A 12786-nucleotide genomic window follows, 5' to 3' on the forward strand; every position below is an offset into this window, starting at 1 on the left:
TGGTGATTCTCAAATTTAAAGGGTATACAAGTCTCTTAAGTTCTGTTAAAATGCGGGTAAGTGATTCAGTAAGTCTGGGCGTTCGGCTCCCAGGAGACGCTGATGCTGCGGGTCCAGAGACTAAACTTTTAGTGGCAAACCTTCAGCCCCAGAAGCTTCTGCACCCATCTGGGAGTGTCTGCACAGGCGGTCCCTTACCTCGTATTCCTCCTTGAACCCGTAGCCCTGGCCTCTCTTCATCTGGGTGATGTGCTGCAGCAGATCAGCCACTCGGATGGCCGGCTGGAACTGGTCCCGGGAATAGCTCATCTCCATGGGGTCGCAGGCCCGGTAGGGGTGGGTCTGGATGGTGAGAGTGGGCTGGGACAGCTCTCCGCGACTGCCATCTGCTTCAAAGAGAAGAGGCAGAACAGACCATCACCTATGGGAGTTTTGCCCTCAGTCCTCTGTGCCTTCCTTAGCAGGACCTGAGGAGGCCAGAGGGAACTAACTCAAGATTCAACTAATAAAGAAATCAGAGAAAGAAAAGAGACACATTGCTTCCTGGGCATGGCTGTGGGGGTAGACTGAAAAATTAAATCAACAAACCAACGCGTGAACACAACAGCCCTTGGTTTGTTCCATCTCAAGGGTACATATCGATGGAGTAAAGACTAAGTCCAGGTTGGCTGCCATTGCCGCCCCATCCCAGGCCTTCAGGATCGTCAGGGTGGTGTTGGCCAATCCTGGCCAATATCAGAACCTCTGAGAAGCCAGGCAGGCTAGATACCAGGAGCGCCCTCCTGTTTAGGAAGCAGGTGCCTGACTGCCAAGCCTCAGGGTCCTGGAGACCAGGGCCACGTGCGTGTGTGCTTCGGATCCACCTGCCTGCATCCCCGGGACCCAGTGTCTCCACCAGTTTGTCTCTGTTGGGTGGTACCCTGGGAGGAGGGAACTGGAGCCCCTCTCCAACTGTGGGCTCTACAGCAGTGACCACCTTCGGCCTCCTGTCCAGCTTCCCCACCACTGAACACTCTTGCTCCAAGAGGGTCACGGAACCCACCTTGCAGGTAGGGAGGCCCGAATCTCCTCCTTTAGTTCTGCCCTTCACCTCTCCCAGGCCTGGGTCCTAAGTCTCATTAAATCCTTCATATCATCCCTCCTTGATAAACGATCTCTATTTTCCCCTGGTAATAATCCTTACACCCACTGCATTGCTCTAACTGTCCTCTGCTCTTTGGCCACCTTGGGAACTGATGCCTGCTGAGGTTGGATTTGAGATTCTCTGTTCCCCTTGGACAACCACATTCTAGTCCTACCCCCTCACTGCTTGGCACTCCTTGCTGGTCTTTCCGGGCCGGTGTATCTTCCCCAGAACCTCTGGGGTTGATCTGCCCAACCTTTTCCCAACGACATGGACAGTCTATGCCCTGGACCTTTTGTCTGTGGCATGTATGAGATGAGAAGTCAGATTTGATGTATCTCAGCCAGGTGTGTTCAGGCTCAGCCAGGCACCCTGGCAGGACCCCCACTAGGCCTATGCCATACCCATTCCCTGGGTGGCTTAACATATATTCCTGATTTTCTGCAACTTGTCATTTCAAAAACCATGTTTCCTTCGGCTTGGTTGTGCCTCATGTCACAATAGCCCATAGGACATTGACTCTGCACGTGAAGGTGAGCTCTCCTTCTGTGTGGCAGCCTGAGAAACACTGTTCCCAGGAAGGAAAGAATTGCCAACATAAAGATCTAGTTTACAGCTTTCTGCACAAGGAAGAAGGGTCTAGGTGAGATGTTAGCACATAAAAATACCAATTACGTTTTCTCCGGGGATTTTAAATAACAGGGAACACATCCTCACTGGCATTGCTTAAGCATAGTGCTTGGCGAACGTGGGGGCTGCTTCTCTTCTCCATCCATCTCACCCTGTGATGGGGAGTTAGACATACTGGGAACCCACTCTATGCCAGGAACACGGGTTGGCACTGGCCGTGCACTGAGCAATGCAGATTCCACCCTCAAGTCTTGATGGTCTAGTAGGAAAACAGACAAGAACAGGAGCCGGAGAAGCCAGGTGCTTTTGGGTAAGAGCAAGGAGGTGGACAGGGAGTGATGGCTTTGGGTGGAAATGTGATGGGAGAGTCCATGTGAGGGCCTGTCTAGAAACACCGTGAATGTGTGAGCATCTCCAAGCCAGTGGGAAGCTGTCGGAGGGTTTGAAGAGGAATCCTCTTTAAGGACTCCCACTACTTTGTGTAGGGGTCATGCTGTCATGTCAACTGCCAGGGACATGAGGCATCTTGGGAGCATCACTCCAGTGATGGACTGGGAGTCGGGGATGGAGAAGCAAGGAGTGCCTGAGCTTGCTCCTCTAGATTATGCCCTGCTCCCAGGAGAGACGGAGCTGGAGCCCAGTGAGTGTCTCCTACCTAAGCCCCCATCCCCAGATGCCTTCAGAGACCCATGGTCTCCCCAAGGACTTGAGGCACGGGCTGCCTGCGAGACCGGCTGCCTGGCAGAAACAGGATTCTTGGCAATGGGCACCTGGCAATTTTTGTGAGATGCCAAATGTTTCCAAAACCAAAGAGCTACCAATATGAATATTTTCCCTAAACACACGGCTTGACAGACTGTAAACTTGGTGTCGGCAAAACCAACGCTGCAACGGAAAATAAATGCATTTGAAATTGAGCAACTTGTGTTGCTATAACATTTGTAATAATGTCAATGCTGGAGCTAATGATGCTATGAAGACTCGGAACCAAGGGATTTTCAAGGTTTATTAATTCAACTAGTTGGACTCTTTTTCCAATGCATCCGACCTCACCTATTCCCTTATTAACCTCCGATAATGCAGACGTGGTGCCTTTTATCACACCCCATTTCACCCGCCGCACTATACTTAATTTTCCATCATTAGGTTTAATGAAAACCCAATTTCACAACTCACTTCTCTCAGGAACCTACAAGTAATGCTACGTTTTTATCAGCCCCAATTAAAAAGCGTTATGATGTTCCTATTCGAGAGGGAGCCTTAAAACTAATGTGCGACTCTGCTGCTAATTCAGAAGGGTGCTGGAACTCACATGCTGCACGTAAAATGTAACTCAAACCAGCTGGCCCAGGGAGAGGGCGTTTTTCATTTTTCTCCTCACCAGACCCTTAATTCTCAGGCCATTTCAACTTCTCATTTATGGGTCCTGCATGTTTATCAATCACATAATAATATTTTGGGTTTCTTTTGCCCTTTTCTGCAGCTGTTGCCTAAAACTGTGAATTCCCTTGCAGTAACTCTAGTCGCTGTCTGTGAGGGCTGGTGAGGTGGGCAAAGGGATTTTGGTGACATGTCTGAGGTCCCGGGTCACCACCGTCTCCATTTCCTCCTTTCTGTCTCTCTACCAGGTCCTCCTTCTTCTTCCTTGGGAGTCTGGCTTTGACCTTTTCTCTCTCTCTCTCTCTCTCTCTCTCTCTCTCACCCCTCTGCTACCAGGCACTATATATCTCCCTCTAGCTTCAGCCACATATTTCCAATTGCTTGCTAGGAACTGCCACTCCAACTGGTTAACATATATTTACTGAATACCTACATTGTACACGGGTGTTAGATCCCGTGTTCACGTGGGGGTGGTGGTGTGGGGTGTGCTCAGAGGGAGATAAGTGCACCGCAGCCCGAGCAGGAGGAAAGGAGAGATAAGTGTGCGTAAACAAGCCTAACAAAGGCAGGAAGGGACCTGCGTTCAGGAGACGGATGGGAGGATGATGTGCTGCAGAGTTAGGCACCATGGAAACGCTTCCATGCTTTAGGCATTCACCATCCCATCTCTGTGGGTGTGGCCATATCTACGTATGACCTACATCACCTCTGTCCAGTGGACCTTTCCATGGTGCTGGAAACGGCCCGTGCTGTGCGATATGGGAGCCCCTCACCACACGTGAAATATGGCTAATATGACTGAGGGGCGGAATTTTAAATTTTGTTTCATTTCAATTAATTTAAAGGTAAATTTCCACATGAGGCTACTGTGTCGGGCCGCACAGATCTAGAGGAAGAAAGAGACAGGGAGATGAGAGCCTTCTGGAGCTACATGGTGGGGCAAAGGGGTCCAGTGGAAATATAGCGCCAGCCACATGTGTAACTGAAAATTTTCTCATAGCAACATTAATTAAAAAGGAACAAGAATACATTTTTATTTAAACCAATACAGCAAATTAATATTTCAACATATAGTCCGTATAAAACTATTGCTGGTGTATTTTACATTCTTTATCCTCATATCCACAGATGGTGTGCTCTCACTCAATGTAATGGCAGATGGAATGAATGAACTTCTCTAACCAAATGCAAAGGGTAGAACTTGTAAAACTAATAGCAAGTACAATGCCACCCACTGTGCCATGTTTTATGAAGTTGAAATGGACATGATATAATTGGCAACTGACACTCACATACTTTGTTATTTGAAGTAACAGCGGCCTGAAGGATAGATAAAGAGTGTTTTTCTTTTCCTATGTCCTTTCTGGGGCTCAGAATCAGAGGCCCTAACAACCAAATATGAGGGGTTGGCATCTCCAAGCCCTTTCTCCCCTCAGTCCCTTTACGGGGGTCTCCGACGTGGCAACGACAACAGATGATGGATAAAGGCCTTTGTGCCCTGAATGCAGATTCAGTGTCAGGAAGACTGTGATGGGAACACTCATGGGAACGGTGCCTTCAGGATTCACCTATTCCTTCCAATATATAAATCAATCCTTCATCCTCCTCTCTGTGGAGGGAGCATGCACAACCCCCCCACCCCAAACACCACATCGGAGGGAAGGATGGTGTCAGACAGGCCATAGGGGGGTGGGGCTGTGAACATCCCTGTGCCTCCTGTTTCAGCCACAAGGAATGGATTCCAACCAGCGAGACAGCGAGGGCAACAATGAGCACCTGCCTGCTCGGTTTATGGTAAATGCGTCCTGGAGTGGTATCTCCTCCTTTAGAGTTAAGTGAACAGAAACAAAACAACATGGGTCTTAGAAAACCCCCATGTTACAAATAAGGAATAGGACACTCTTGGATGCTGAGAAAAAGACAATTTTCAAAAGAAAAAAGCAGTCAGTGTTGGCTGTCTACCCAACCACCATCTGGTACCTCCTTCCTTGCTGGCAGAGCCCTCAAATTAGTTTGGGTAACTACATATTCCTGTGTGACTGGGGAGGGTGACCCTCTTCCCAGATCTAGGGGCACATTCCACTTTACTTGCAGGTGTTCTTATCCTCTCTGTCAAATTTTCAATGAGACAGAAGCTCCTAGGAAAGGTGTCCTTACTTCTATTTTTTAAAAATATATATTTTTTATTGATTTCAGAGAGGAAGGGAGGAGGAGAGAGAGAAACATGAAGATCAATGATGAGAGAGAATCACCCATCAGCTGCCTCCTGCACGCCCCACACTGGGGATTGAGCCCACACCCAGGCATGTGCCATGACCCATAATCGAACCATGACCTTCCGGTTCATAGACTGACAACCAATGAGCCATGGCCGGCTGGGCTGTCCTTACTTCTAAGAGGAACATTCCAGTGGCCTCCCTGCTCCCCACATATTACCATATGTGGGGGTGATGCCTGCAGCTGCTAGAGCGATCTTTCATCCACACAGCCAGGCTGATGACAATGCCCCTGTGAGGTGGGCAAGTGGAGAACTTGAAAGAACTTGGGTCCTTAATGACATCCTTAAGCATCTCCTTCACCCAACCATAGCACCAGCTCCAACTCCTGACTTCTGGTCCTGTGAGATAATACATTAACTTATTCTTTAAACAAATTTGACTTTTTTCCTGTTACTGGAATCGTAACCTACATGACAGAAGATAGAAATGCATTGTAGAAAACGTGGAAGAAGTGAAAGATTAAATAACAAGACAACAGATATTTCAAAACTTGGATCAAGTTAAGAAGCAACTAGAAAAAACTCTCTCTGGGTGCCTGGCTGGTGTGGCTCTGTGGTTGAGCATGGACCCATGAACCAAGAGGTCATCAGTTCAATTCCTGGTCAGGGCACATGCCCGGGCTTGATCCCTGGTAGGGGGTGTGCAAGAGGCAGCCGATGGATGCTTCTCTTTCATCGATATTTCTATCTCTCTACCTCCCTCCCTTCCTTGTTCTCTAAAAATCAATAAAAGCTTTTTTTTTTTTTAAAAAAAAAAAGGAAGAAAAACTCTTGCTGGGTGAGGCAAGGGAAGATTGTGAGGAAACCAAGACGCAATGGCCGAATTGAAATGAGCGTTGGATTCTGTAATGAGAATAAGCAATAGGCAGAAACTTGCAGAAGATGAGTTTGAGAACCTTGCAGTGAAAATGCAAGGGTATAACAATGAGATGTCTATTTCCTCTGTATCTATCATCTGCTCATGTGTGTTCATGTGCAAAGGTAACAAAAAGACATTTTCAGAGAAAAGAAAACAGACACATAACAGCCAGATAATTGGTGTTGCTAGAGGAGAGAACTGAATAAATGGAACAGAAGAAATAATAAGAGGCATAATGTAAAAGCAGCTCTTTGGCAGAATAAAAACCTAAATCTTCAATAAAGAGTTCTCCACGTACAAGTTAAAAATAGGACAGACCTCATAATTCAATTGTTTAAATAGTATTGACATAGAAATGCTCAGATAAACATCAAGGCTGGGGAAAATGATTATCTGTAAAAGAAAAGAAACAATGCTAACCATATTTTCTGTTGCCCAAATTTAAATGCCAGAAAGCAGTGGAACACAATTTTTGAGGGGAAAATACTGTGCCCCAAACGATACACTCATATATATTGTTTTTCATTAGGAGGCTACTGGCTCAGATCCCTGTCCAGAGGCATGGGGAGGTGGGGAAAAAACAAACAAACAAACAAAAAACTCCACAAGGTTGGAGGTAAGCATTTTATAAAATAATCAATTTGTTAAACACCAAAATCAGTTTAACACAGATGTGAATATAAAAATGGGAACAAATGTGAATAAAATAGAATAAACTACAAAAAAGGATTCTTATAGAGAAACTATATAAAAAGCGAATATAAAAATTCTTGCCTAATGTATGAAATTTTACCAGCAAAAACCAGGAAGTAGGTGACACATGCATCACTAAAAATACAAGTATATCAACTTCTGGTTGCCAGATGGGAGGGGGGTTGGGAGACGGGTGAAAAGGGGAAAGGATTAAGATGTGCAAATTGCCAGTTATAAAAACAGTCCTGGCGATGTAAAGTACAGCATTGGGAATATAGTTAATAATATTGTAATAACTATGAATGATGTCAGATGGGTACTAGACTTATGGAGGTGAGCACTTTGTAATTTACATAAATTCTAATCACTATGCTATACACTTGAAACTAATATATGTCAACTGTAATTAAAAAATATTTTAAAAGTATATCTTCACCTTTCATGACGGACAGTCAACATATATCAATCTTGTTCTTAAAGGATCTCAAGCATGTATGGTCACATCTCTGTAGTATGTGTGTTTAAGTTAAAGGTAAAGGTATCAATTAGTAGAAAAAGGAGGGTATGTAGCTTTCAAATAGAGGCGAGGAAACCATGGGCCTTTACCACATGTGGTCTGTGTCCGCATTTATGTCACTGGTGTGATAGACAAAATGCAAACACAGAAACCTGTGCAACCACCACTGAACATCCCCTGTTCTGACAAGTTAATGAAAAACCACCCTATAGAGGTATTTTCATAATTCAACACACATTAATGCCCCCCCCCCAAACCAAACTGCCTCCACTGAAGAGAAACTCACAGAGGGAAAATAAAATATAAAGAATGACAGGCCATCTGAGGAAGCGTGTCCCCATGAGGAGGAGTCGGGAGATGTGAGACACAGAGAAATATGCCTCCCAAGAATGGAAAATAATAAAACAATCAAAGAGACTATAAAATAGCCACATTCCGATTGATTAAAGAGAAAACGGAAGGCCCGTGCACCCCAGCAATCACGCAACCCATCACGGAGGAAGGACGGGCAGGTTTGAAAGTACAAACTTAACTTCTAGAGATGAAAAATCTAGTCACTGACAGTAGAAAGCAAGTAAATAAATATAAGAACAGATGTTAATGGAACACAATAGAAGTTAAAGACACAATAACGAAGCTGAGGAAAAGTAAAAGCTGGCTCTTTCCTTTGAAGACACCAATAAATTAGACAAACCTCTGCTAAAAATGACAGAGGGGGGAAAAGACACAAATAAACCACTTCCCAATTGTTAGAAACTGGCAGAACACGTTTATCACATGCTCAGACTGGCGAGTGAGTACATGGCCCGGAAAACCGTGAACACATCTGCAGACGGATGAAGGTGGCAGAGTCAGCAGCCACAGGTCAGATCAGCCCATCACCAGAGCACTGGCTTTCGCCCTCCCCCCCTTTTTTTTGACAAAGATGTTCTTTTTTGAGATAACTGGATTCAGTCATAAGAAATAACAAAGAGAGGTTCTGTATACTCTTCACCAGTGTTATTGTCTCGCATAGCTGAAGTACAAGGTCACAATCATGGCTACACTCCACGGACCTCACTCAGGTCTCAACAGGTTTACATGTGCTTGTGTGTGTGTTCATGTTGTGCATGTGTGCATGCATGTTTCATTTTATGCAATTTATTTTTATTTTTTTTTAAATATATTTTATTGATTTTGTACAGAGAGGAAGGGAGAGAAATAGAGAGTTAGAAACATCGATGAGAGAGAAACATCGATCAGCTGCCTCCTGCACATCCCCCATCGGGGATGCGCCCGCAACCCAGGTACATGCCCTTGACCAGAAAAAAAAATGCAGATTCCTGTGACCACCACCACAGCCAAAAGGATCCTTCATGCAACAGAAGGAGCCTGTGAGTTTTTCTCTTGTCTCTTGGCTGAGGGCTGCCTACTGGACCCTGGGTGGCTGTAGCAATAATGAAAAAAAGGATCTCTCAGTGTAACCCTGAAGTCTGCCAGAGCCCCATAAATAGGCCCCACATTCCCTGATGCTCCTATAATCCGGGGGTCCATAGGGCCACCGTGTGTGGCTGTCATGTTGTGCACTGCTCAACATTAGAGGGGCCATTCTTGTAATAGCCTTGCTCTGTGACTTACTAGTACATCCTGTTCATTAAAAGCCATCAGTCTTTACTTAAGTGATTAGTGGGGAGTCATCATTTTCATTTTTCATAAATCATAAAGTGAGAGGTTCAATCGTGTAGAGAGGCAGGAATGAACGAATTATTAGTCTGTGGACTTAGCATCCTAAGAGCTGAGGCCGAATTAGGAAGGGGATCTCTCCTATGGGCAGAGAATTGGACTCCCATGAGGGGTCTTGGGGATGTACATGTGTGTGTATGCATGTACAAGTATGTGTGTGTGGGGGGCATAGCCTAAAAAATACATGGGTTTTCGCCCACTTCTCCCACCAGAGCTAAATGTTTTTTTAAATCTCTGTTCTATGAAATAGACTTCTAGGTAGGGTTGTTTTTGAAGAAAGGATTTTACTATAAACATAACCTTTGAAAATCATTGTTTTCTATTTTTTATGAGGGGGTCACAAATTTATGAAAATCCATGGGAAAGCAAGACAGCAAAAGTGCTGACACCAGTGTTCCCTGGCACAGGCTTCATAAACCTAATTCAATTGAAACAAAAATGAAGCCATTGGGTGTGTCAGAAGCAATAGACGTGCAGCAGCAACAGGATGCTTAGGCCTTAACCACTTAGTGATCCAAGAAGAGGAGCATAAAGCTGAGGGCAGTGTATGAGAGCCTGGAAATACACTGTTAACCACAAAGGAGAAGAGATATAATTCTGGACTTTCAGCATGTTTTAGCTCACTGGAAACACAGCCCTTTCATGGAACATCTAAGTCTAGTGATTAATTACTGCATATTCACCATTCGTTTGTACTATTAGACACATGTATGTGTGAATGACTCCACATCCCGCGTGGTTCAGGGTTCGGGCTCCGGAAGACAAGCCGTATGCAAATGAAAGAAATGAGACAAGAAATAATTTGGAAAACTGGGGGCCATGCAGGCAAGCCCAATACAAGAGAAAGGACTTCCACTGGTGCCCAGGCCTTGTCATCTTTTATTCAATTTTGGATACACATCTAGCTCTTAGTCAGGCAGGTAATTGCGGTAACAGACAGACTATCTTAAAGGTCAGTAAATATTAGAAGGATTTACTCTGAGACTATTTGATCAGGAAATAGCTTGAGCCCCCATTGTCTGGACTAGACAATCGGTGAATAACTCTGGCCCTTGCCATGGGTTCAAGGTTCACCAGCATTCTGGGATCCTTGTTTACACTTCTCTGCTAGTGAAGACAATAGGTGGCTTCTTGCATATATGAGCCACCAGAGGCACATATATGAACTTAATGAGTAGAAAAATATTCCATACTGACAATGAGATAGGTGTCTACACAATTTTGTAAACTAATGCTAAAGTATGGTACAAATATTGGCTGGGAAGAAATGCGTTCCTGGGGAATGCTTACTTATCAGATGAGAGTGAAGTGTGGTAAAGTAAGAACTGTGAGTTTACTCAGTGTTGGCAAGATTAATACTAGTGTGAGGTTATTAAATGTTCTTAGTAAAAGTTCTGCATATGGCTGTGCATGTTAATATAAATAGTCAAAGAGCTTAGAAGAACGTGTCTAGGTGAGTTAGCTACTTGAAGCAGAAATAATAAAGAAAAGTAATTTTAGAGTTTTGATAATATTTTAAGCAGGAAAGAGAACGATATTGGATGGCTTTTGAGAGGGAAATTGTGCAAAGAGATAGACTGGGATTGTACGAGGAAGGGTCTGAGTTACACATAAAGGGATCTACTGGGCCCGCAAGCATGACAACCTGTAGATGGCTCCTGCATGCCATTTCTGTGTTTGGCAGGGCTACGCACAGTGCAAATAAAAACAAATAAAACTGGGTATTGGTAGAGCCAATTGGTTGACTCACCTTCTCCCATCCCCAAATCATCATTAAGGTGAAATCTGGGCTACAGATGAACTTATCCTTAAGTAAACCCAAATTGGCTGGGATTGCTAGCAACTGAGGAAGACTTCCACCTTGAAAATTCTGGGGTGGCTGAGAAAAATGATGTAACAAAGAAATAAATTATTCCAATTGGAAAGACTGAGAGACTCCCATCATATTTCCCTGAAGACACGGAGGTGGTCAAATGTGAATTGACTTTGAACATAAACCAACCTGAGTAAAAACCCCAACACTACCACTTACTGGTTGTGTGACTTTGGGCAAGTTATTTAACCTCTCTGAACCACAGTTTCCACAAAGGGTTTATGAATGATATCTATAAAAAATCATTAGAGAAAGGGAAAATGTAACACTGTGGTTTATAATTGTTAGACGTGCCAGACATTATAGGACAACACAATAGAGAAAAAAGAGATGGTCCCTTCTCTCCATGTCCAGGACCTCACATATGCTACTCCTCTCTTTCCCCATAATGGCTGAAACAGCATCCTCACATATACCTGAATTCTCTTTTGTTTCTTTACAGTGAGGCATGAGCATTTTTTAGAAGTTCAAAGCTAAGCATGGCACCTCCTCTCTGAAGCCATTCATTGGCTGGCCACTGCCCTATGGCCATGTTCCTGATCTTTACTATGGCTCGAAGGCTATGACTACTCTAGCTCCCACCTCTCTCACCTGCTGCATCTTGTGGCTCTTTGTCCTTTGCTCAGGAGGCTGTAGCCATACAAGTTCTTGGCCACCTGAGAGTCTGCATGTGTGTGCTATTCTCCTGGAATGGTTAACATTCCCCAAAACTTCCAATTCCAAGTGGACTCCTATTCTTCCTTCAGAACTCAGCTCAGAAGTCACTCCCTTTTCTAGAACAGAAAGTTGATCTATGGTAGAAAAGAAGATCAGAACAGGGGTACCAATTGGCTTGAATGGGGCAAGGTTTGCCTGGGAATGGCAGGAGGCATCTTCCTGGCCTGTCTGCATATTATTAGGGGGTTGAGTTGCACCAATGTATGCAACTGTTGAACTCATGGAATGGAAAGCTTAAGATTTGTGCATTTATTTATATGTAAATTTTACCTGAAAGGAAAAAAAAAATAGAACACCGTGTCTGCATTATTGATATGCATAGTGCAGTACTAGGGCAGGGGAAAGCATACTGATGTCTGAAATTTCCCTCTGCAATGCATAAAAAATCAAGATGGATTGAGGGAGGGATAGAATAAGTGATAAAGTAAGTGCTATAAAATGTTAATGGTAGACTCTAGGTCAGCGGTTCTCAACCTGTGGGTCGCGACCCCTTTGAGGGTTGAACGACCCTTTCACAGGGGTTGCCTAAGACCGTCCTGCATATCAGATATTTACATTATGATTCATAACAATAGCAACATTACAGTTATGAAGTAGCAACGAAAATAATTTTATGGTTGGTTCACAACATGAGGAACTGTATTTAAAGGGCCAGCAGGTTGAGAACTACTGCTCTAGGTGGTGAGTAGATGGGTGTTTACTAGAAAATAAATTATTAATTTTTCTGAATACTTGAAGATATCAAGGAACACACACCTGTCTGCCCCATCCCCATCTGAGAGTACCACGTTACATCCTAACAATATCACCTTCAGGAACCACAGTGTAGCTTTCTGGACCTGTATGTTGTCTCCATAATTACAATAGTGATTGGAAAATTCATAGTGAAATTATTTAATGTCTGTATCCTTCACTAGATGGTAAGCTTCATGAAGGCAGGTGCCCTGTCTCTGCTGTTTACTGTGGCATTTCCAGGACTCAGCCTCTGCTCCCC

At 44.3% G+C, this 12786-nt stretch overlaps 1 protein-coding gene across 1 annotated transcript in view; it reads right to left on the minus strand.

Moving 5' to 3' along the window:
- The window catches only part of PTPRT (protein tyrosine phosphatase, receptor type T), a 720009-nt gene that overhangs the window by 82848 nt on the left and 624375 nt on the right, over positions 1-12786 (minus strand). Inside the window, exon 16 of the mRNA XM_015563947.1 lies at positions 199-386. Within this exon, the coding sequence (XP_015419433.1) occupies positions 199-386 (188 nt within the window). The remainder of the gene's footprint in view (positions 1-198; positions 387-12786) is intronic.

The sequence above is a fragment of the Myotis davidii genome, unplaced genomic scaffold, assembly GCF_000327345.1.
Source record: "Myotis davidii unplaced genomic scaffold, ASM32734v1 scaffold199, whole genome shotgun sequence".
In the NCBI taxonomy this organism is placed as follows: Eukaryota; Metazoa; Chordata; class Mammalia; order Chiroptera; family Vespertilionidae; genus Myotis; species Myotis davidii.